This window comes from Strigops habroptila, chromosome 16 (assembly GCF_004027225.2).
Source record: "Strigops habroptila isolate Jane chromosome 16, bStrHab1.2.pri, whole genome shotgun sequence".
NCBI lineage: Eukaryota > Metazoa > Chordata > Aves > Psittaciformes > Psittacidae > Strigops > Strigops habroptila.
In genome coordinates, this window is record NC_044292.2 from 409680 (window position 1) to 433977 (window position 24298).

At 39.5% G+C, this 24298-nt stretch overlaps 1 protein-coding gene across 4 annotated transcripts in view; it reads left to right on the plus strand.

The window, feature by feature from the left end:
- PRDM2 (PR/SET domain 2) overlaps positions 1–24298 on the plus strand; it is a 72011-nt gene that overhangs the window by 32229 nt on the left and 15484 nt on the right. For 3 of the 4 annotated variants that reach the window (XM_030508230.1, XM_030508232.1, XM_030508231.1), the window contains 2 exons: positions 17530–17637; positions 18064–22435. In XM_030508230.1, the coding sequence (XP_030364090.1) occupies positions 17530–17637; positions 18064–22435 (4480 nt within the window). Of the gene's footprint in view, positions 1–14100; positions 14160–17529; positions 17638–18063; positions 22436–24298 lie in introns of all 4 variants that reach the window. The other variant, XM_030508233.1, reaches the window with a different exon arrangement.

Genomic DNA, 24298 nt, shown 5'->3' on the forward strand with positions numbered 1-24298 from the left:
GCAGAAAAATGAGCTAAGGCGTTTTTTTATTGCTTTTGCATTTTCTGAAATTTAATTTATTTGTTTAAGTGTTTATCATCTGCTTCTCTCAGGTTGTAGTTAAAGTGCTTCTGTCCTGCCTGCCAGGCTTGGAGGAAAACTGCTTCAAGTCAAATACATTAGCACAAGATTTTTCGTTAATTCCCTTTCTAAGGAAAAAAGAGGACAACTTGGCTTTCGTTTGACAGTTAAGTTCATGTGTTCTTCAGAGGAGCAGTGTGGCCATTCTTTCATCTTTCATTAGGGCATTTCTTCTTTTATATGTGACAGCAGCAATACGTAGTAGTAGCAAGTAATAGTGAAGATGAGTGTTTCCTTCAAGAACACTTTTGGAGTCCTGGCTTCAGAGTCAGTCTTCCTTTCAAAAGCAACTTTCAAAAGTAACTAACAAAGTGTTTGGAAAAAAAGGTGGTCGAACGTGGGAATACCCAGTGGTTTTATCGGACTGTAATCTGGTTTAAGGTGCTGTGTAGGCTCCGAAGCGCAATCGAACAATGCTAAAATAATCTAGGCAGTTTCTGTTATGGATTAGGTGGCAGATTGAAAGTGTTCTCGAAGGAAGATGGCTACTGATGTGACACAGGATGAAAGTTTGCTCTGCTACGTGCTGCTGAATAATACCTTTAAAAAACCCCAAACCTTTGTGGGGGGAGAAGAGGGTGATGTTTTACTTTTCCTGTGCTTATTTATGGTAGAGGTTCCACGCAGTGCTGTGCAGCTGTAGCCGTGTCTTAGCTGTGCTCCACTTTGCACTTTATGTAGGCAACAAACCCCAGTGGCATTATTTGTACTATTGCCTGGTATGAATACTGCATGTGCCTTTCATATCTTCTCTGTACAAAGTCACGCTGTCAAGAGCAGGGGGGAAAAAAGTCTTTAATTTCATTTTACCAAAAGCACATGCTGCATAAGGTGAATTGAGTAGGAGTCTGTCATGAAATGAAACGACCTCTTAAAAACCCCACCTCTTAAAATAGAGTCTTCTGTTGTAGTGAGGGCAGAACACCTGAATCAGGTTCACCTGTATCTTGGACAGCCTCTGGTGATTATTTATTGTAGTGCAGTTTTAAAATCTGAAACCATTGCTAATAATTCTTTTCAAACTTTATTGCCTTCAGTGGCTCTACTGCTGTCATAATGTTGCTCTTTCCCATAATTCTTATCAGATTTCAGGGAAAGCTTGAACTATGGGGTAACTCTTGGTAAGACTGTCCCAGAGATAGTGTGAGGTCAAGGTGGGTGAATTATGAATCAATTCTCACCTGCTATAAATAATTATTATGCCTTGGTTTATACCAGTGTGAATGCAAAGTGCAACTTCAGGCTTTGGCTTCACAGATTCTAAATAAATGCTGTCATAACAAAAGTTACACCGGATTTTCTTTTGTCTGTAAGCGTGACTGTTGCTGAAACAGCCTCCAGTTGCTGCTGCAGGAAGGGGAAATGTAGAGATGAAAGAAGCAGGTTAAATTCTGTGGCAGTACGAATCCTTGCAGGTTTTTTGGTGAATACTTTCGCAGGCATTCTCAGTTCCAAATAATTAGCTGTACTTGAGAGTCACATAAATAGGCATCCTGTTTATGAAATGGCCTTGGATTGCTGTCTGGATGTCATCACAAATGGAAATCATGGCCAAGTGATGTCTGTTCTTTAAGTTACATGAATTTATTAGACAGACTTGTACTTGGAGTAGGTTTGGAAGTTTATTTCCAAACAGCAAAGAGCTTCTGAGAAAAGCGATTTTGTGTTAATTAGAATGTAGCTTATAGAAGGGTTCTAAAGTTCTGTAAGTTGTACACTTGTAGCAAGGATAACATGAAATGATGTTCTTACCTAAGCTTTGTTTCCAATAGATTTACTGAAAAACATAGATAGGAGCTCAAGGCTTCAATATTTCCTAGCCAATACTGAGAAAAGGCAAGGGCAGGAGGGGGGGAGGGAGGAGGTCAGCTGTATCTCTCATGGCAGCTTCTATCTGGTGACTATCTTAATATATCTCAGGTCATCTAACTGGTGGAAATTTTCTTTTATCCGTCATAAATGGGGCCTTTTGATTGGGAGACTTGTGTTAACTTTAAATTCCCATCCTCACTTCTATAGCAGTGCCACCAGTTCCTATGAGAGCTGCTGCTCTGAGCTTTCCCAAGCAGCAGAGTGCAATTGCTGTGATTCATTCCAGCCTTGCTTCTGCCTACGGGCTTAAGAATAGAAGATAAGCCTTCATTTCACAGGGAAAAAATAAGTAATCTCTATTAAAATAAGTAAATGAAGAATCTACACTAAATTGCATGTATTGACTCCTTAAACTCCATATTTCTACGTATAAATTTTTGGACATACGAAGCCTTAGCGCATTTCAACCCAAGCTATTCTATGATTCAGATGTTTCCCAAGTTACTAAAAACCATCAGTGTTTTGGCTTTAGTCAGGTTGTGTTGTATTTATGTGAACATTGGGAAACGTGTTTACTTACATGCTGTAATTACAAGGGTAGGGGAGGCAGTATGCTTTGTTTCTTCTTCAGAAGCCTCAGATGTACTGTTGTGTACACACTCCCTTTAGAAGTTTCCACATGTGCAGCTGGGGATGGATCCCCTGGTGCTATCAGAGCCTTGGCAGTGCGGGACTGTGACATTAGCAGAGCATCACAGTATGTATTTGTACAAGGAGTGGCATCAGACATCCTCATGTTTGCAGTGTGGGCTTCTGGCCAGTGATGCCACCAAGAAAGCAGAACTTCCATAAGAAGAATTCAGCAAAGGGCTCGAAGGTGGCCAGGAATGCAGTGTAAGGACTCAGTGCTGATTGTCACATCTTTGTTAAAACAAGTACTATGAGCACCTTCCATGCTGTGCCTGTTACTTTATCTGTTTCTGTGTCCTTAACCTAAAATAACGATATGGCCTTCATGACTGTAACAAGTTGGCGTATTTCTACCTACTGAGGTATTTCTGGTTAGAGCAAATGTATATATTTATCTAACGTAATAAAAACATTTGTCTTGGGTTTCCGTGTTTTTCTTTATACTTTTGTGTTTTTCAGCCACACTTTCTGGTATGATTTTTTCCAAAACAAAATACATCTCAGCCACAGTTGCAGCATTTCCTGGCAGATTTACTCATGCTGTCTCCAGTTACATAACCTACAGTGGGGAGTGCAGCGAGGCAGCAGGCAGCTTTCCAGTATTAATCAATTTTTTTCTATTGATTAGGGTTATGTTTGAAACTGTGAGTGACCTGGAAGAAAAGCAGATTGGTATTCCACTGCTCACTCTTTATTTTAGTAAAGACAATGTGTTCTGAAGTGATTCTCTTCCTTTCTTAGGAAAATACGTTTTTAATTTTCCTGAAAATAAGTTGAAAGTTACTGAGTTTCTCTTGAAAAGCAACTTTCCTTGCAGGAATATTGCATTATATTAGATTTTTCCAAAAGTTTCTTAGAATGTTCCCTTCTGAATCACAGAACTGTTTAAGTGCTTCTGTTTAACACCAGGCGCAGGAAGCCAGGTGATTGCTGTTTTAGGAAAGAGCTTTGAGGTTAACAGATTTGGAGGTTATGTTCCAAAGCAGGGAGGGGATGAATTCCTGCAGAACAGGAGAATAGACACTGTTTTCCAGAGTGAAGTGAATGCTTTTCCTTTTTATTCCAATGTGTCCTGTTTTGTGATTTAGAATTGTCCTGTTGCTCATTGTGTACAGGAGAGCAAACACCATGAGTTCCTGACTGCCTTACATGTGTTAAAGCATTTGGGTTTGCTCTCTCCCTCAAGTCTGGATGACTTCTATTCACATGAATAATCCTTTCTTGAATTCCTTTGCATTACCTCATGTTAAGTCAAGGGTTTACCAGACATGCTGTGATTTCCTTACTCTCCTGTGAAGTCTCCTTACTTTTTTTGTTCTATATTTGAAGACTCTGGCTTTTATGGTGGATACAAGGTAAAGTCAGTCATTGACTTTCAGTGTATTCTTGTTCTGTTTACCTCTAGCTTGAATCATGTCTTAGTTTAGTGAAGACTTTAGGCTCTACTTGCAATGAGAATCTTCCTTACCTCTCAATCGTTCTTAGTGCCTTTCTCTAGATGCTTTCTTTTTAGGCTTCATCTTTTCAAACCCATTTGAAAAATATTATTGACATTGATTCTGTAGCATTAATGGTACTAAACTTCAGTGCTTGTTTTTATTACAATTTACCATAATTTTGCATAAACCATTTATTTCACTTGAATTGTTTGGGGGGAACATCTTACACTGAGGGCCTACCTACAGATGCCCCGTGTAATTCACTGTGCAGTGCTAAACAAGCACATTTAACTTCACGTGTGTGCATACAAAGTCTTGATAGCTGGTTATTTCTGGGGAGAGATACAGGCTCCATCTGTGCGTGCATGGCTGAGAGCTGTTTAATTGTGAGATCTCTGTAAGGTAATTTGTGTTTGTGAAGTCTCTCTGCAGATTCTCATGTCACTGGATTACGAAACTGCAGAATATCAAAGTAACTTCATAATCCACTTATTAATTCTTCAGTACATTTTCCAAATGAACAAAAAGGAAAAGCAGTTGCCAGTCTGGAGTGTACTTATTTTTTTTAACATGTCAAACCTTCATATTTATTTTGTTATTCCTGCCAAGAGGCTTACACAGGCTGACAGGAATGACTTTGTTCTGAAGAACTCTCACTGGCCTTCACTTGCTGTGTCAAGTTCCTCAAGGAAATGTTACAGCAGTCGAAGTTTTTACTGTGGGTTAGTGAAATAAGGCTCGCTGGTATTTCAACATCCGTAGCTAAGAAATCAGATAATGTCTGACCATCAGATATTCACTAGCAAATATTTACTTACCTTTTAAACACTTTTTCCCCAGGACTGTGCAAGCACAATATTTATTTGGATCACCAGTGCCTGAAAGTTGTTTAGGATGAAACTCTGAGAAGCACTTAGGAGATTACCATAGTTGCTGTTAAGAGTTAATGCTGTTGTCACACTTTCTATCAGAGTTTTGCAAGAGCATTTGATAGACTCTGATTAATGCTTTCAACTTCAAAGAAGCAGTATTATTAATGTGATGATTGACACTAGTGAGGGTATTATAATAGCTGAAAATCTATCATCTGGATTATTATTACTGCAGAATGCCATGGAAATGGGTATCAACTACAGATCTATCCTAACTTGCATTGAGAGCCAGATGCCTCATTGAGTCAGTCAGCTATGAATCTTGTTTTATTTGGCAGTTGAAACAATTCGATTGTTGAATGGGAAAGACTGAATGATTCTGAAAGTGACTTGATTACATACAGATTTTTGTAAATTCTCTTATGCATTGCCACTGCTCAGAGCCGAGTCCCATACAGGCTTCCTGTGCTGCTGCCAGTAAAATTAGGAACGAAGTGTCTAGACAGTAAGCTCTGGTGTAAAACCGCTCCACTGCAGCGATAGCTTACCTCTCTTTACCACTAAGTTTGTGTCAGAATGTTAAGGTACACACCTTTGCATAGAGTTGTACTCTTGAAAGGAAACTTGTGTGATGTTGCTGCCAAATTAGAGCTGTCTGGGGCTTTTACCGAGTAGGTCATACTCCATTTCAGTGAATTGAGTAAAAAATTGACTTGCCCACAGTGTTCTGTTTCAAGCTGCAGGTGAAGAGCAGAGAGTCCAGTGGTTCCGATCTTATGGACCCTTGTCTCAGGGAATGCAAAAGCAAAGTGGACTTTGTGCTACAGCTTCACTTATAGCTACCAAATCCTTAACTGTTCAGTGTCAGCCTACAGTCTCTCGGCTCTCCACTCTCACAGACCAGAGCTGTGGATTTTTTCCAGTTCCTTGCCTGCAAATGAAAAGATCCAAGTTACTTTTCAGTGAAGTTTGCTTTTTTTGTTGACATTGTATGCTATGAAAAATGTGTGCCAAAAACTTCTCCAACTTACATTTGATCTAAACAGGTTAATCTTGAAGGTAGCAGTTAACTGAGCAGAAGACACATACATTTGTGCTCTGACTGTGGTTTCATTTAACTTTGTTTGAAAAACGGAGGGAGTTGCCGTTCATTGTAGTGACTTTGAGCCTATAGACCTTGCTTGGTTTCAGAAACGAAGCAGGTACCAAATTGATGTCATCTGGTTTGGGGAAAACAATAAATTTAGTAACTTCTGTTGTTGGCTCTGTTAACTTGAGCGCCAACTGTTGCTGTTGTTCTGTGGTATGCTCTTGTGCATCTTGACACATGCACTGGTTGGGCAACTGGAGCATCACAGTTTGAATTCCTTTGGAAGTATAATTCAGTATCTCTTCTACTATCAGAGAAGACTGAAAAGCATTTCTCAAAGGAAGTATCAGTGGGCTGCACCTGAAGTGAATGAAGGGCTTGGTTTCGCGGAGGAAGCTAAGCACATCTCAGTTTGTCAGCAGATAGAAATGATTTGGGGTCTGTATGGTACCTTAAAATAACAATTGTACATGTTGTTTACCCTCTTCTTTATCTACTCGTATATATTAGAAAGAACCTGCAGTGATATTCTGCCGTATGGCCTTGGATTGTCACTCTGAGGTTGGGACGTTGGAAGGAGATGAGTTTTTTTCCAAATTTAACAGATGCAGAGAAGCAAAATTTCCATGCTGCAAATGTCATGACAGCAGCTGCTGATTAACAGTTAAAGAGGTTCCTTGTTGGATTGGAGACCCAGTTCATGAAATGCTCTAAGATTTTTAATGGGGACTGATGGAAACACACTACATATTTACTGTAGCATGTAGTTGGTAGTTCCGTTTTTGTCATCTCTGCTTGAGTTGGTAATCGTGGTGTTTTCCTTGTACAAATCTGAGTGTGTGTCATTTGACATATGTTGTTTTTACATCTCTGTTCTTAGTGTTTGAGCAGAACACTCAGGGAAGTTAATAATGCTGTGCTTGCAGTAAATAATAGCCCTTAAAACCGTACAGAAGAAGAAATGCTGTTTAAGGCAAGCTTGCATTGCATGCCAGAACTGATACCTTGGCACTTTGGGGCGTGCTGGTGACAGGAGTGTGGTAGAAGGGTGTGTGCTATGGGGAGTACCACTGAATATGGTTTCCAAAGTAATTTTCCTTTCTAGAAATACAAGATAAGATTGTATTACAAATCTATTGGATTGCTGCTGATAACATTAAAAGAAGATTTACCTCAACAAAAACTTTGTGCTGTGTTTTTCCCCTCTTGAGTCCCCAAAGTAGAGATTACGTCTGCAAGTTGTACTGAATTAGAATAAGAGAATAAAGCTAAAGGAAAGGAAAGAGGGAATGTATGCCGAGGAGGGGACGAAATACATTGTAAAGCAGAAGAGGGTGATTTTACTGAGAATATTTTACTGTATTGTTGGAGAAAGATTTCTGACAGATGACATGTAGGTCTGGTAAACAAAAGGATTCAGTCGGATAAAGATGAACAACAGGACCAATTTGAGAACGTATAAATAGAAAACGTTGAGTGCGACCTTGTAGCAGTTCTGAGGGGTTGAATTTTATACATAGAGATTTAATCTGGCAGTAGCAGCACTGTCTGGATCCTGCATCTGTGAGAGGCTTTGCTCTTGTTTCTTCAGTGTTAGAGACTCCTGTTGTAGTAATCCTCATGCTCCGGTTCGATACAAAGGCAGTCCTGTTTCCTGGGAATTGTAGCCCTTGTACAGCTGCGTTCTCCAAGTAAAGCCACAGCCCATGTCTGGACAAACGTTTGGATAAACTGCGCTTTTGGCCTTCCAAGCAATTGCAGCTTTTCACCTTTCGAGAGTTCTGTTTGGTGTGGTGGAGTGAAACTGCCCTTCATAGGAGAAGGCCACCTTTAGCAGCAGTGTCTGAAGAGCATTAGCTTTGGGGTCTGCATGTGGACTCAGCAGCCCTTCCAGCTTTCTTTCTTTTTTATAAGTATTTTCTTTTTCTAAGTGTGTGGCTGCCACTGTTTTTGAATATATCCAGTGTGTCAAACAGCAGAGTAAAATAGAAGTCCTAAGTAGTTACTGCTAAAGATAACTTAGCTAAAACCTCTGGATATTTTTAATCTAACCCTCTCAAATGTTTAGTGATCCAAACAGGGCTGTGACAGATATTTGTGTTATTTATTACAGATCAAGGCAGGCTGATCTAATAGTGATCGTATTAAACTTTGTGGTGCAAGTCGTTGTGTGGGGTCTTTCATTTGCGTTATCTTACAGATGAAGCTGTCAAAATGCATGTTATTTCTTAATTATCTGAGTCTAGCTTCATGTCAGGGGTAGAAAAACATACCAAAGAGAGCTATAGTGAATGTAGAAGCACCATGTTCTGGATTCAAGTAAAAGCTCGTATTCGATAAAGCATAGATTTGACTTTTGAGTAATTCTGTGTGTTTAAATACATACTTTAGATGCTCTATTTTTAACTGAATTGGCCATAAAAACTGGCTAAATATAGAGAACATCAGTTATTTCTGGAAAATCTGTATGTCAGCTGTCATTTCTTTTGCTGTTTCTTTTGTTTTAATGCTTAGCAAACTAAACACTAATGGAATATAACGAGAGAAGGCTGTTGATCACATTTTCTGTGAGGGTTGGCTGTGTCAGTGGTGCCTGTGGTTGGCTATCAAGTGACTTACTAGGAATTTGTAGTGAATGGTGGGAGGTTGTGTTCTTGGGGAGGGTAGGAGGTAGAAATGCTCAACTATGTTGAGTGATGGAGAAATTCTAGGGCAAGTTTGAGTGCATGTTTGTGTGCTCTGCTAATTTAGTTTTAGAAATATTGGCATGGGGCAGGAATAACATTTTAAATCTTGCGAAGATGAAAGCTCCATGTTTAATTATTTACATTTAATAGTGTCATCACAGCTCTCGTGTGGGTTAAAACTGCACAGAATTAAACCCTGTAGATGTTTGTTTGCTGTACTTGGTAGTTGTTAGGTGACATTCTGTACCATTTAGGTCATTATGGATGATGTCTCAACCACGACAGATGAGTAAGTCTTCTTGTCTATAAACTTAAGACTTCTTATGATTTACACTAATGTTAATCAAGAGGCATATCATATTAATGATTTGCACGAGATGCTGCCAATGTGGATGGCATACTACTGCAAACAGATAATATAAACCACTTTTTGCCCCTCTTACTGTTACAGAGGAAGATGGTACATGACTAACTTAAAAGCCAGGAAGTGTAGGAAGAATACTGAAGAGAATTCCTATCTCAATTTTTGAGGACTGGTGTAATATCACATATTTAATATTTCCACTCATAGGATTTTTCAGACTAAATGATTTTTTACAGCTGAATTTTGTGAATAACTTTGGCTAAGCTTTTCTGGGCTCATGAAGAGCTCCACATAATGGCAATATATTCCCTTTTTCTTCTTGCAAACTGTTGCATCATTTCTTTACGTTGGCATGTAATGTTTCTTGTACTGGTTATTATATAATTCAAGAAGTTTGTGGTGAGATACAGTAATTGTGCTAGCATTGAAGTGCTAGCATTGGAGTGGAGACACTGCCAAACATTTGCAGAAATTGCTGTTTTAAATAGCCCAGCTCAGAATTTTCTTACACTTTCCATGGCAACAAATTCATCTGTTATGCAAATGTCATATTAACAGTCTCTGTAAATGCATTACTCTTTTTCTTTTCTGCAAAATGGATATTTAGTGCTTGGTACAACCATTTCAATACACATACGCAGTTGGGTGTGTGTGCATCTGTCTTCAGGTGTTCTGAAATACCTTCCCAAGGCAAGACTTTATTGCAACTTACATCATCTGGTTGGAAAATGCAGTGATTAAAATGCTACTATTTGTATGGGAGGTGATGGTTAATGTGTAGCAGTATGTTTATACACCAAGCAGTTTGATATTAATAGAATCACTGTGAAGTTTGTCTTCCATGCTTACTTGGTTCCTCTTTCTCCTGCTTCTACTGGGTAAGCTTGAAAGTGTCTTTTTAAGGAAGAGGAGATGCTGGAAAAAATCACAGAAGAACCTTTGCTCACTGCATTTGCCTTTATTCTTGATGTCAAGCAGCCTTTTATCTCTGCTGCTGCTGTTCGTGGTCTTCAAACAGAGGTAGTAGCACTGGGCACTGTGTTTCAAATTACAGTGAGGAAAATAGATTATCTAAAACAAGAGGGCATGCAGCTTCTCTTCTGAGACCTTGCTGCCTTCTCTAGCTCTGAATTATTCTCAGGAGTCAGAAGTTAAAGTTACATTGTGATGGTTTTTGGACCTTGAAACAGTTCATGTCCATTTTAGTGCTTCATTTGCTGAACAGTACCTAAAATTATACTCTCATAAACTTGTTGTAGCTGCTGACTTTGTAATGGTGTTGCAAGAAAAATGCTCTATCAATTCTTTATCGTATAGATTGAGGAAACCAGGGTAATAACCACATTTAAATTTTGCCTTTTTCTTCAGGTTTTCATACATCCTTGACAGCATTGTTGAAATAGGCCTTGTTGAAAGAGGCGTCTTGATCATCCTGTGTGTAGCCATTCAGATTTGACATGCTCTTTAATCAGGTGTTTGTTTCAACAATTGATCTGTGCCTCCTATAGATTGAATTTCACCCTTAGAATTGCTGGAATATGAATAAAAATGTGCTGCTTTGGCATCTTTTTTGCATCGTTTTGATTTCAGTTTTAGAAAGATTAGTCTTGAAAATGGAAAAGTCAGTGTTGCCATACGTGGTCTTACTTTTGAATCCGAGAGATGCGTACCTTCCTACCCAGGGGAAGAATTCTGTCAGAAGGTGTTAGAAAGGGTTTCATGTGTGCATGCAACACACATGTATAGCCAAACTGGAAAATGTTACTAGTACAGCATCTCTTACACTAACAATGACAAAAATAAAAGTTTTTTCTGGCTTGACTCATAACAGTTCAGCCTGTGGAAAAACCCCTGCCACCAAAACTGTTCTTTGGCATCACTTGAGTATCTGAGCCTTGGGGATGTTGGGAAGCATCCTGGTGGGTTCTGTAGTGCTTTATCTTGCCAGTACAAGAGCATTTTTCCCCAAAGCGTTTGGTGGGCAGTGGTTTCATGTTCTGTTTCGTTTCAAGTTGGAAGCTTTAAGTTCAAAAGACATTCCTTCCCCAGGTAATAACGTGTGTGTGTGTGTGTGTTCAGAAGTACACTTCAGAGTTTTTCCGCTCAGCTTGCTCTAATCAAGTTTCAAAGCAATATGTAAATGCAAGTAGATAAAAGGAACTTTGGTGTATTGTTGTATTAACAGTAATATTACATAGAAATGTTGGAGGTTGATGTTATAACGCCTAAGTAACTTTGTTTTAACAAAGTAGAATTGCTGTGATGTTTTCTTTCAAGGTTGTAATCTTTTCTTTTCCTAGCCTAGTATTTACTAGCTTTGTAACTTGTCTATTTTTTGTGACTTACTCCTGCTACTTTTACGCTCATTTCCTCTCTCTCCAATAATTGGCAGCGTGACACTTTGAACAATGTAGTGAATAAACTCACGTATCCTAAATCACCTAAAACTTTGGACAGCACTTTCAAAATGGTTTAATTGTGAGATGGTAGATGCAGCAAGTCAGATATTCTTTGCCACAGTAATGTGGTAGAGGTGTAAGTCTGCAGTGCTTAACTCTTCAAACATGGATAAGGAACTATGTAATGAGCCTGTGTCTACTTTGACGTGTGGCTGTTGGCTTAGATCTTGAAATAAAATATTTGCATAACCTTGTGAGTTTGAGGTCGTGTTTTCAGCAAATTTCTGTAATCCCTATGATTATATGAATAATCCTCATATATGTATTTATATATATCAGACATGTCATACCTACCAGCTTTCCTAAATGTTAAAGAGTTCTTCAGTCCTCCCAGTGTCTGTAAGGAGCTCTTAACACACAGGTATGTTGCTATTTATTCAGCCAAGTGGTTTCTGATTTGGCTTTGCTGCCTGAGCAGGTGCTGGCAGATAACAGGAGAGGTTTTGTAAACAGGATTTCACTCTGTAATGAACTGTGGCTAATGGTGGAATGAAAAAAAGTAAATCAAAAAGCAAAGCCAAGACACTTAAAAGCCAACAGGGGAAAATGTGTTAAAAGAATAGCCTCAGAATTCACATCTTCGTAATGGGCATCTTGAATTCAATACTTTTTTTTTTTTGTTGGTGCTTACTTAATTTACTGTTTAATAAATTCCATTTGTTAAATATGTAAGGTCTTTAACATTGATGTGCTGTGACATTCACAGTTGGACAAGATTCTAAGAAATCACTGCAACATGTTTCTGTGTTTTTTCATGCTCCTCCAGCCAACACAACTTGGGTTTAATTTTTTGGAGCCATTTATGCTGTTATTTTGGATATGGCTTTTTTTGTGTGCAAAAGGCATTCATCTTTTCTAGCCTGTCTTCCAGAACAAACAAGTAGTCAGATTTTTACCGATGCCTGAAGGTTTAAGGAATGTACTTGAAAAGCAGGACATCTACCAGCATTCCGGGTGTAGGGACAGAGGAATTCTGGTGCACAACAAGCAGTTTCTCAAATTAAAAATAAAGTTGGATCAGTATTTTAGAATTCATTAGTCACAATAATGTGGAAATGATCATGCTGTTGTCTTCTCTGAGTTTTCTGTAGGACTTTTTAGCTTTTATGTAGACTTATTCTTTATTTCATTATGTCCAGTGCCAAAATACTATTCTAGAATAGTAGCAACCACTGCATGGGATTGATGCAAACTCTCACTAATCCGAACCAGTCTCACAGGGATTTGACTATCAAGTTTATGTCATTACACTATAATTTGCATCATGAAACTGTGTAAGGATCTGTGTTTGTCAGGGTATAACATGGAAATTTGTCCTTTTCCCTTTGGCCATACCTTTGCAAGGTGGCCACACTCACCTGTGCCCTAAGAATGCATTTCGAGGGGTCTCTTCTGCACTGATTTCCAGGAGACTTGAGATTTGGGCAGGTATCTGTGGTACTTTCAGACAGCACAGGTAGGGTATGGGGTAGATATGTTACTGGGTTGCAGTTAGTTGTTGGCTACGGATTTCAAAGGAATACCAGAAACTTAGACCAGTGATTCTTTCCCTTATAAACACAAGATTTTTAGGGAGGCCTATTTCTGTCAGATTTCTTGTAAGGGATCAAAACTGTTCGAGGTCAGATGTGAGTGTCCTTGTTCTATGATCTTAACTGTGAACATAGAATCCCAGACTGGTTTGGGTTGAAGGGACCTTAAAGCTCATCCAGTTCCAACCCCTGCCACGGGCAGGGACACCTTCCTCTAGAGCAGGTTGCTCCAAGCCCCTGTGTCCAACCTGGCCTTGAACACTGCCAGGGATGGGGCAGCCACAGCTTCTCTGGGCACCCTGTGCCAGTGTCTCCTGGTGCTGCACTTAATGGTAATTAAAGATAATAACATTTTTGTACAGTTTAGCAGCATTTAATTATAGAATTCAGCTCCAAGTGTATGGACATACTGTCTTTAACTTCTTGCCTCCTGGCATCTGAGTGTGCTTATTCCATCTGACCAGAAATAACTCTGGTTTCACAGTTCCATTAGTATTCTGGTTAAGAGCGAAAATACAAGCACAGCTAACTGTAGGTTGCTTTGAGGTATCTTGGTTTGATCAATAAAATGAAGTATGGGAAAATAAAGTTTATTCCTCTCAAATTCTTACTCTGTTGTCATCTGATCTCCTATAGTAAGTGGGACTAATGATTATCTGGATATTGGCAGTAACATGAGATCACCTGTGGCTGTTGCAGTGTTTGGGCTAAATGTATACAGGTTTTGTGAAGGTTTAAAAGCAGATAATGCTTGTGCTGACCTATCTGCAGCATAAGTGAAAGAAAGGGGAAAAAAAGGACCATATTTTAAAATGAAGTTGCAAGCCAAATTGATGCATTCCTCTTTCGATCTTTGTCACTGTAGACAAGTAGCTTCTTTCCGTCTGTTTCTTTCATTCATTTTCCTTTGCATCTTTCTTTTGCAATTCTTTTAATGCACATGCACGTATATTAAGTTCTGCCCTTCATTTATTCTTTTGTCATTGTTTCCATTTCACTTTCCCTGTGTTTCATTCCTGTATCTTTCTTGTTTAGACCAAGTGGAGGATCCAGCTGGCAGTAGCAGCCATGTAGGACCCTTCAGGAACCTGATGGTAAGTGCACGTGTGTACTTATACTCAGGCTTCCACCAGGTTCTGTATTGTGAGCCATTTTTCCCCTCCTGCAGGCTTCCGTTAGTGCTTGACATCTGAAACAGTAGGAAAACTAAGGGACAGACCTTCTTGGGCTACTCCCTGTGATATCCTTTACATCAGAATAGTAGGTTGTGGTTTTTGTTGAAAATCTGCAGGAAGAAAATTATGCCAGTGTTTCAGTGTACATGGATGTTGAGAACTCCTGGAAGAAAGTCTAGCAAAAGCTATTAAACATCTGCAGAAGTTCCTGAACTCTAGATCTGTGAAAGCTGAGAGAGTATATCAATGAATTACCACTTCACTGTTACTCTGATCTTAAATTCTCTTCCTGGGCATCTGCTATTGAACATTCAGGGCCATGAAGTAGACCCATCTGGGACAGTCATTGCCATGCTTGAGTACAGTGGATTCTTTTAACCTTTACAAGAACGCTGCAACCTATAAAGTGAACAAACTAAAGCTGGTCCAAGGAAAACATCAGAAATTGGTGGTTGTCTCTAGTTGATAACTGTCAGACACTGATCTGGCACAATCTAGAATTATGTGTGTACACCAGCAAGTTTGCTCGCTGTTCTGAGTAAGGGCAAGTAGGTGCTAGATGAATCTTGTCTTCAAATGCATCTATGCTTCAAGGCCAAGAACTTGAAATGTTTCCAGCCATACCACTGAGCAGGTTGCATTGTGAGCAGGTTGCATCTTTGGTTTTTAGGAGTGTGGCAGGAGAACTTGCAAATGATCTTCCTTCCATAGCATAAGGAAGTATGTGATTTGAGTAACTCAAATGTGCATACAGATCCTGCTATTCTAGTGATTTCCCAGATTATAATTGGATTTGAGATACTGTAAATGTTACATTCTATAAATGGACAATGCTTTGGAATACCTGTGCACGCTTTAGCACCTACGAGTGATTTTTGTTGTTGCTTTTACATACTTGACCTCGCATTTTAAAGAGCACAGTATATTTCTAGTCCTGTTGGAGGAAAGAATTAATTGAGTCTGAGTTTGAAGGCTGTTACGGTAACGTGTCGTTATGCTGAAATTCAGTGCTGCTCTAGAATTAAATGTAGAATTGCCCTGTGACTTCATCTGCAGTACTGTCTTACGTTGCACTGTCTAGTAGAACACTGTCTCTAACCATGACCAAGTTTGGCACAGATGAGAGGGGCCTGTTTCCACTCTCACTTGTAGAGATGAGCCATAAATCTAGAATTTCATATTTTAAGTCATTTAAGTCAAGATACTGATGTTGGTCTTGAAATGCTGAGCAGTCTGCAGAAAAATTGGCAGCTCTTAAAGGGTTCTAGCAGTTGAATATGTTTTGTTAGGTTGGTCCTAAGTTGTACTATGAGGTATGTTTGGTTCCCTTGGGATGTATTGAAATTACACATTTGGATCTTTTACCTAGAAATGGAACTGTTGGTTGATTATGGTACTGTATGTTGCACGAGTGACTTGGGCATGTATTTCTGGAAGCTTATTTGAAATACTTTGTACTCAGGCTTGGTACTAGCGGTTGTAGTTACAAACATTGGAAGTGCTGATAATAAGAAACTATGTTCAAGCTGGACGTTCAGTAGCCTGTCAGGGAAAGATGCGCTTCAACTCCTTATGCCTGTGTGAACACTAAAATACACGCTGCATGTTCTCACAGCTTGCAGGTGTTTGGTATAAAATACGATCAAATGTTGAATCATCAAATAAGCCACTGTTCGTTCATTATGGGCTGTTTTAGACAGAGGGATTGTTATAATATCTGAGGATATGATGAGATAATTGCTAGTTCATGTTAGGAAGGGTATGTGTATGTTTTCCAAAGGTGACATAAATTCATTCTGTGACTATTGCAGTTTCTCAGGCTAAAGGCTATTGAATTGGAATTAGGAAATTAACACAAGGGTAATTACATACGTGAAACTGAAAGACACCAGAATGTGGGGAGAGCCTGTGAAATGTGAGCTCCTTGAGAGGAAATCCAGATAATTGCTTAGATAGAATAGAATGTTCAAATAAACCCAAGCATTTCCTTTTAAAGCTGACCTGTCTCTGATCTGTTCTATTGGAGGGGTGCATACTTGGACGTTTTCAGTTTGAATAGAGGAACATTTTCTAAAAGGCATTTCAGTTTCTTGGCTCAAGATGCAAAAAAATATTTTCAGGGAAAAAAAAAAGAGGAGGAACTTGTTGACAGGATTGTGGGTTGGAAGAATGTGCTTCTAAATGGGTTTAGGGCTATGGTGCACACTTCTGATTACAGGGAAGGGTCAGTGTGTTAAAGTAGCATTTTCAGTGTTAGAGAAGGAATTTGTGTTAGAAGGAGGAATTTGGCTTGCTGCTTCTGGACAATTCTCACCCCTAAGAGGTACTGTGTAGAAGTGTGATGTTTCAGAGGAGATGGGTGTCTCAGCTGCATTGATGTATGTAAAATATGTCTTTACAATGAATGAATTGGAAGACCTTAAAGTTTCATTCGTTACTGCAGTTCTTCCTATAATTTCCATATGTTACAGGACTGAATTTTTAAGATTAATGGAAAAAATTAGCAGATGTAACTTTGTAGTGCATTGGTAAATGAAGTTACAGTGTCTGTACATCTTGCGTCACTGATTAAGTCTTTGCATACTGCCATTCTCCCCTAATCTTCCTTGTGTTCAGCATCCTGTGCCTCTTAATTTTGCCAATAGAACACGTTAGAAAATTTGTTTGTGTTGGTGGACATGATGAAATACCTTTATATTTTACTGTAACTGAGTTCCATCTAGTTTGGTTTTATTGTCTTTGCCTTGTTGGTCAAGATCACACTGCTTTTAGTTTTCTCATAATGTTATTACTTCATTGCTTTTATTATAGCTCTTCAAGTCATTATTCAGAATGTTCGTGCAAGTAGGGAAGCCTCTATGGGTTTCACTTCATCGGATCTTCCAATTAGCATTGTATGAAGACATTACACATTTTCCATATGCTTTTTGGATATAGTAATCCAGTAGCCATATGAAGGTATTTGGTGACTGTATGGTATGAGCTGGTTAACTCTGGACAACGCATTTTTGTTATAGTCTATTCTTGCTTTGAAAGTGAGTAAAGTATTTCAGAGTCTTAGGGTTTTAGGCATTCATTGTTGTCTTCTAATTTCTTCTGGGCTCTAGAGACTTCTTGCTTTATCTGAATGCTGTCCTTTTTACTGATGTCATAGGTATTCTTCAGGAAAATGGGCTTCCTACAGAAGTGTGTTATATTCCAAAGCTGGGGTTTTAATTCTGCCATTCAAATATGAAAAGCAAATATTGTTGAGCAGGAATAGTGAATGTTGGTCATCTTTTCTCCCCAGGAAAGAAAAAGACTCAGGAAGGTAAAAAGGGAAAGAAGGCAGTGGATACAAAACAGAAGAAGGCTGATTTGGATTCTACTGCTGCAGATATGAGGGACTCTAAAGAGGGTGAGTTCTTAAGTATCTTATTTTTTTCCTTCTAACCTTCTTTTTGAATCAGAGGATGCTTTTTGTCCTGTTCAGTGTGTTTTGTTAGTGTAGCAAAGTGAACATGTTTATGTTGTTTGCCCAAATGTTTGTTTTTTTAGTAAGGAACTTTGGTATTAGAAGTATGTCATTAAGCATGCAGGACTGGCAACAGGGAAACCAAATGTGCTGTAAAACTTAGACATAAATCGAAACTCTTTAGAACGAAGAGTCTTTGGAACTTAGTTATACAGTCAGTATTTATTGTTATTTAATGGAAATCAGTGTCATAACAACATAAATGTTGGTTATGTTGTGTTAGAAAAAAAGGCAGAAGAAAGGTGCAGTGTACTTCGAAGTGTTTGGTAAAAATGTCTCATGCTTTTCTTTTCCTACTCTGTGTGTCAGGTCGCAAAGAGGAAGATGAAGCACCTTCTGTTTCTGCTGTACTGTCCCTGGAACAAACAGCCGTGATTCAGGAAATGGTAAATCAGGATGTACTTCCAAAGCTGATGATCCCTAGTCCTACCAGTGAACCACAAATGGTAACTGAAGATAAACAAGGAGAAGCAATAAACTGTGCATCAGATGATTTTGATGATGAAGATGAGGAGGAGGATGAAGAAGAAGAAGATGAAGAGGAGCTAGAGGATACCAATATGCCTAAAGAAAATGCTGAAATGCCTTTGGTATGTGAAGAGAAGTTAGACTGCATGGAAGAGCAAAAGAGTACATCAGAAGAATCTCCAGAAAGCTCTCCAAAGAAAAAACTGGTTGTGAAAATTCCAAAAGCAAGAGGTGAATCAAATGGGGATGTTCCAGAAACATTCATGTTTCCCTGTCAGCATTGTGAGAGGAAGTTTACAACAAAGCAAGGACTTGAACGCCACATGCACATCCATATATCTACTGTTAACCATGCTTTCAAGTGTCGATACTGTGGGAAAGCTTTTGGTACTCAAATTAACAGGCGAAGACATGAGCGACGCCATGAGGCAGGGCCAAAAAGGAAACCATTCTTAACACTAACGTCCTCACAACACTTGGATAATGTTGCTGATAACCAAGTAGTTGTGGATGATGGTCTTAAAGAGGACCTGAATGTTTCCAGTCTTGTGCAAGACTCTGTTGTCTTGGATTCTGAGAAGGTTTCCCAAGAAATGTCAAACTCTGCTTTTGCTGAGGAAAATAAGGAGCCCAAAGAATTGCATCCATGCAAATACTGCAAAAAGGTTTTTGGAACTCACACCAACATGCGGAGGCATCAGCGTAGGGTTCATGAGCGTCATCTTATTCCCAAAGGTGTCAGAAGAAAAGGATTCTTTACTGAAGAGCCACCGCTTCAGACAGAGCAGGCCCCACCAGTCCAAAGTGTGTATATAGCAAGTACAGAAATAGAAGAGGAGGGGGAAGTAGATGATGTCTATATTATGGATATTTCCAGCAATATCTCTGAAAATTTAAATTATTACATTGATGGTAAAATTCAGTCCAACAGCAGCACTAGCAATTGTGATGTGATTCAGATGGAGTCCAACTCTGCAGACTTGTATGGGCTAAATTGTATCATCAGTCCAGTCACAGTGGAAATTTCCCCAACTCTAAAGGTTACACAGACACATGTGAATGAACCTCCTAAGGAACCCTCTAGCAGTGGGAGCAATGAATCCAAAAAGAGGAGAACTGCCAGCCCTCCTCTTGTACCAAAAATAAAAACTGAAATAGACCCAGATCCTGTAACTCCTACTAGTTCTTTAAATCTTCCTCTCAGCATTTCAACAGAAAGCTTACCTTTTCAGAAAGAAAAAGGTGTTTATTTGTCATCAAAATTAAAACAGCTTCTTCAGACACAGGACAGTAAGAAGATAACTCCATCAGGTGAGATCCCTAAACTAGGACCTTCTGTTACATCATCGCCTATTTTGCCTCCAGTATCCAGTAGATTTAAAAGAAGGACCAGCTCTCCTCCCAGTTCTCCACAGCACAGTCCAGTACTTCGAGACTTTGTCAAATCAGGTGAGGGAAAAACTGCGTGGAACGATAATATTCGGAGTTCAAAAATGCCAAAGTTAGAAAGCCACAGCAACTCACCTGCTTGGAGCCTGACTGGAAGGGAGGAAAAAGAGACTTTGAGCCCTCTTTGCTTTGAAGACTATAAAATATCAAAAGACTGGACAGCAGCTCCAACTTTTGGCAGTGTGTGCAACCAGCAGCCACTGGATTTATCTAGTGGTGTGAAACAAAGGTCTGATACCAAGAATAAGAACCAGGTTCCCTGGGAATCTGTTTTAGATTTAAGTGTGCATAAGAAGCCTTGCAGCGATACTGAAATTAGGGAATATAAAGAAAATTCCATACAGCCAACCTGTAGTGGTGTTAAAAAGAAGAAACCAACCACTTGCATGTTACAGAAGGTTCTGCTGAATGAGTATAATGGAACGGATGCAGCCACAGACAGCACACTCGGGGTGAACAGGAGTGTGAGCCCAAGCAAATCCCTGGAGCCTCAGGCAGAACCTGACGTGGATCCCAGTCTATCTGCGTTGTCTTCTGTTGACACTCAGCCCCTCAGTTCTTCCGTTTCCCCTGTACCACAGGCATCTGCTGTACCTTCCATCTGCCAGCTGCCTCCTTTGTTAACACCAACCAATCCTCCTTCCCCTCCTCCCTGCCCACCCATGTTAACAGTTGCTACGTCACCTCCTCCCCTCCTTCCCACAATGCCCTTATCAATTCCAGAAGCCTCTGCCAGTGCCACTAACACTTCTTCTTGTCCATCGCCACTCTCTAACACTACTACCCAGTCCCCGCTACCAGTTCTTTCACCTACAGTTTCTCCTTCTCCATCTCCCGTTCCTTCTGTTGAACCTCTTATTTCTGCTGCTTCACCTGGTCCTCCTACGCTCTCTTCCTCATCTTCCTCCTCGTCTTCCTCCTCTTTCTCCTCTTCTTCATCTTCATCATCTCCGTCTCCACCTCCTCTTTCTGTAGTTTCTTCTGTTGTTTCCTCTGCTGATAATCTTGAAAATACTCTCCCGATAATAAAACAAGAAGAAGCTGAAACTGAACAGCAGAAAGCAAGAGAAGATCCTCATACTTCAGGTGAATCAGGAGTAGTGCAGGAAACATTCAATAAAAGCTTTGTGTGCAATGTCTGTGAATCACCTTTTCTTTCCATTAAAGACCTAACAAAGCATTTATCCATTCATGCTGAAGAATGGCCCTTCAAATGTGAATTCTGTGTACAGCTTTTTAGGGATAAAACAGACTTGTCAGAGCATCGCTTTCTGCTTCACGGAGTAGGAAATATCTTTGTTTGCTCGGTCTGTAAAAAGGAATTTGCTTTTTTGTGCAATTTGCAACAGCATCAGCGGGATCTCCATCCAGACAAAGAGTGCACACATCATGAGTTTGAAAGTGGGACTTTGAGACCCCAGAATTTTACTGACCCCAGTAAGGCAAATGTGGAGCACATGCAGAGCCTGTCAGAAGATTCTTTGGAACCTTCTAAAGAGGAGGAAGATGAAGATCTAAATGATTCCTCCGAAGAGCTTTATACTACTATAAAAATAATGGCTTCTGGAGTAAAATCTAAAGATCCAGATGTTCGTATGGGCCTCAATCAACACTACCCAAGCTTTAAACCACCTCCATTTCAGTATCACCATCGTAATCCTATGGGGATTGGAGTTACAGCGACAAACTTCACTACCCACAATATTCCACAGACTTTTACTACTGCCATTCGATGCACAAAATGTGGGAAGAGTGTTGATAACATGCCTGAATTACACAAACACATATTGGCCTGTGCATCTGCCAGCGATAAAAAGAGATACACACCTAAAAAGAATCCAGTACCGCTCAAACAGACAGTGCAGCCCAAGAATGGCATGGTGGTTATAGCTGGCCCTGGGAAGAATGCCTTCAGACGTATGGGTCAGCCTAAAAGACTTAATTTCAATATTGAGATTAGCAAAATGTCCTCAAACAAACTCAAAATCAGTGCATTGAAAAAGAAAAACCAGCTTGTCCAGAAAGCTATTCTGCAAAAAAAGAAAGCCGCCCAGCAGAAGGCAGACTTGAAAACTCATCCGTCCGAGTCAGACCCTCACATCTGCCCCTACTGTAATAGAGAGTTTACTTACATTGGCAGCTTGAACAAGCACGCGTCATTTAGCTGCCCCAAAAAACCCATCTCTCCCTCTTCTAAAAAGAATTCTTCAAAAAAGGGTGCAAGTTCTTCACCTGCAAGCAGTGAGAAAGGCAGCAACCAGCGCAGGCGGACAGCAGATGCAGAAATCAAAATGCAGAGCATGCAGCCTCACTTGGGCAAGACCAGAGCACGGACCTCAGGACCTGCCCAACTCCAGCTTCCTTCTGCATCCTTCAGATCAAAACAAAATGTTAAATTTGTACCTTCCATTCGCTCTAAAAAGCCAAATTCATCATCGTCACTGAGGAACTCTAGTCCTGTGAGAGTGTCCCGAATGTCCCACGTTGAGGGGAAAAAGACTAAGGTGGTCGCTAAGAACAGTTCCTCTGGAATCTCAAGCAAAGCCTCCCGGAAATTGCATGTCAGAATACAAAGGAATAACAAAGCTGTTTTGCCAAGTAAGTCTGCTGTAGCAAGTAAGAAAAAGGCAGACAGATTCATGGTAAAAGCTAGGGAGAGGATTGGAGGACCTATTACACGAAGCCTACAGCAGGCAGCAAATGCAGAGGCAGCAGAAAACAAAAGAGATGAAAGCAGTGCAAAGCAAGAACTGAAAGATTTCAGGTAAGCATTTAATTTGAAGTTGAAACAACACAGGAACACGTTGCTTGCTGATTTGCCATATTTTGTGGTCTTTTTTTTTTTGAGTTTCTCATACTTAAATAAAACAAAAAGTTGTGTTTCCTAAACCATGGTTAAGTAGCTGTCACGCTGAGGTATGGTGTACATACTGGATGCATTCTTTCATGTTGTCATGAAATAATACATAGTTTGTATAGAGAATGTCTTTAATTATAAACTGAATTGAAAACTCTGGAAAAAGAAATGTCAGTACCTGAGTGCAAATAAACTGAACATCATTAAACTAAATGGTATGGGAGACACTGAGCTTGTATTTGATACCTGGCATATATGGGGGCCCAAAATCCTTCTAGATTTAGTTTACGGCGGTTGGCTAAGCTAAAAATCATGACTGCATTTTTTGCTCACTAAAAGAACTTGCGTTGTTGGTCTTGAATAAAAAGCATTCTCTGCATATCTTATAAAAACCAAACCATGACCAAATACTTCAAAGATGTATGTGCATATTGAGTCAGATCAGTGAATACTTAATAGAAGGGAAGTAGATGTGTAAGAAAACTTACATGAACATGTAAATTTCTTAGAAGTTTCATGCTCTTATGTTGCAGTATAAACAAATTTTATAATGAAAGTTCTATTTCTTTTTGAGAAGAAGCATTTTAATCACAAGGAAGGGTAATACTTCAATAAATAAACAAATAAACTCTTAATCTACGTGCCTGAGTCCCGACTCACATCTTCATGTAGTCTCTCAAATCAATAGAGTACTTTGCAAACTGTTTGTAACTGTTAGTAGCATGCTCCTGGCCTGCTGGAGTTGAATACAGGTGCCTCATTTGCCCAGTAACTTCCACAAAGCTCAGTGGTAGTTAGGAGTTCCTTTGGTTTTGATAACTGCAGTGCATGGCTGTGCTTAACACCAGAGTTACGGCTGAAGGTAGTATTTTTTAATCAAAGTAATTGGCAGTGGAGGAACTGGCAGCCTCCTTCAGAACAAGCAGAATTTATCAGGTGTCAGAATCCAACCTTTGCAGCTTGTGTGTCGTAAAGTGAAGACCTTCTAGGTGAAAACGTTGAGGAAATACTTTGTAAAGTAAGGGTTCACTTTAACAGAATTGTTTCAAAGCACTAAAGGGGAACTTGGCTTAAAACAGTCAATACACCAATTAGGATGTGTTGAAAGAGAAAAATGTTACTGGAATTTGGAGACGAATAGGGTGAAAAAAATGCCTTTAAGGAACAAGAAATGTCTACCAGGCCTGTTCTCTTGGGACATAAACATCTCAATGATACTAATTCTCATCAGCTGCTCTTTTAGTGTTGTGTGAAACTCTATTTTACATGGTGCCAGAACAGATCAGTAGAATTTGAGGCTAAAGTGACACATCTTTCCATCTAAATTAATCGTTTGGCCTTGGGCAGAATAATGGAGTACTTGGAAATTTGTGCGTATGGAAATTGTTCAGTAGTATTTGGGGTAAATCACAGTTGACCTGGGGCAAGATTTCCTTGACTCTCTCAAATCCTGTTAGTTTACTTTGGCAGCTTGCAGCCTTGACTGGTTTAATGAATAGTTATGCTAGAAGAATTCTTGCTTTTTGTTTCTAAAGTAATGTTCATAGATCTAGATTGTGTAGTCAACTTTGTTTTTCTATCAAGTATATAGTATGAAGAACTTTTTTGCCTTCATACACTACTGTCAGCACAGGCTTTGATTCTACTCTATGTAGGCACTGTATTTTTTTTTTTCTTCCAGGAAATCTTAATGCTTCATATTTTTTCATGTAATATTTGTCTCCAGTTTGTTTTCCACCTATCAGTTTCTCTGTGTAAACATACTCCGTT